We start from the raw sequence: 1,418 nt of genomic DNA, 5'->3' as shown, positions 1-1,418 counted from the left end.
TTAAGAAAGGAGTGACCATCTTTATATTTTAAGGGCAGTCTCATTGTTGTGTCAGGGCTTTGGTAGTGTAACGGTTAGGGCTACATGATGTGTTGTTGTGGTCGTCCTCCTTTGTGGCATGGTTGTGTGTTTGTGGTCACTACTGTATTTGTCTGTTTGTGTGGCCTGTGTTCATTGTCATATAGTTGCTTGTTCAAAGCATTTTAGACGTGAAGAGTTTCTTTCACAAAAATCACAATACCCTCTCTTTTTATTTTCCCTCGTCTTGCTCTGCTTGATGAGCAGAGAAACCCTCACACCGACAGTTTTTAGCTTGCAGTGAGTTATTCTTACCTCTGGTTTTACTAAGATGTGGGTTTTTTTGTTATTACTATCACCACATGTTGGTAACAGTCTGGGTCATGAAATCGCCTTCATTAATGTCTAAACTAATGCCATTGTAGCTAGTGTTAGTGGCTCAGACATAAAGATGACACTCAGCCAACAATGGTCTCTCTCTTCCCTGTATGACTGCTGACAGGCATGCTTCCTGGTATGGGCCCGCCTTTAGTTTCCGTGATGCACCCCCAGCTGACGCTCTCGGCAGCTCCTGCTTCCATGGCTGGATCATTGCAGCTCCCCGAGTGGTCAGAGTACAAAACAGCAGATGGGAAAACGTACTACTACAACAACCGGACGCTAGAGTCCACTTGGGAGAAACCACAGGCTGTGTTGGAGAAAGGTAGGCTTTGACATCATGTGTCTTATCCAGTATTATCCTTTTGAGCTATGAGTTTTTCCCAAAACTGTGCTATCTGTTATCTGTATTTTAAAAAAAGACAGACTTGTGTTCTTTTAAATGCAAATCAAATAGTGGGTCTAGCTGAATTTCTTTTCAAATCCTCTAAATCTTCTAAAATGTCCCAAAAATCTGTAATAACGATTTTTCTGTACTGCAAAACACAGGAAACTATGTTGCTTCAGACTCGTCATTTTTACATACACTCACCCGTCACTTCATTAGGCACATTTGTTGCACTGCTCTATGTAACTGGCCCATCTGCTATCTTTAGGCATGTAGATATAGCCAACATGGTCTGCAGAATTTCGCAATGAGCATCAGAATGGGGAAGAAAGGTGATTTAAGTGACTTTGAACATGGCATGGTTGGGGTAGTGCAAGACAGGCTGATCTGAGTTTTTCAAAAACTGCTGATCTGTTGGGATTTTCCTGCACAACCATCTCTAGAGAATGATCTGAAAAAGAGAAAATATCCCATAAGCAGCAGTTCTCTGAAAATGCTGGGGTCAGTTTTTGCTCTGACATTCAGATGGCAGGGTCAGAATCTGGTGTGAACAACATTAAAGTATAGCTCCACCCTGCCTTGTATCAATACTTCAGGCTTCTGCTGATGGCCCCTTTTGCCAAACGAATATTAT

The 1,418-nt window shown here is 42.1% G+C and overlaps 1 protein-coding gene across 4 annotated transcripts in view; it reads left to right on the top strand.

The window, feature by feature from the left end:
* Window positions 1-1,418, top strand: part of tcerg1b (transcription elongation regulator 1b (CA150)) — a 19,938-nt gene that overhangs the window by 8,853 nt on the left and 9,667 nt on the right. For all 4 annotated transcript variants that reach the window (XM_013909491.1, XM_005727870.2, XM_013909492.1 and 1 more), the window contains one exon: window positions 521-721. In XM_013909491.1, coding sequence (XP_013764945.1) covers window positions 521-721 — 201 coding nt within the window. The remainder of the gene's footprint in view (window positions 1-520; window positions 722-1,418) is intronic.

This window comes from Pundamilia nyererei, unplaced genomic scaffold (genome assembly GCF_000239375.1).
Source record: "Pundamilia nyererei isolate P.nyererei 1_Seehausen unplaced genomic scaffold, PunNye1.0 scaffold00026, whole genome shotgun sequence".
Classification (NCBI taxonomy): Eukaryota; Metazoa; Chordata; class Actinopteri; order Cichliformes; family Cichlidae; genus Pundamilia; species Pundamilia nyererei.
This window is presented reverse-complemented; position numbering and strand designations above follow the sequence as displayed.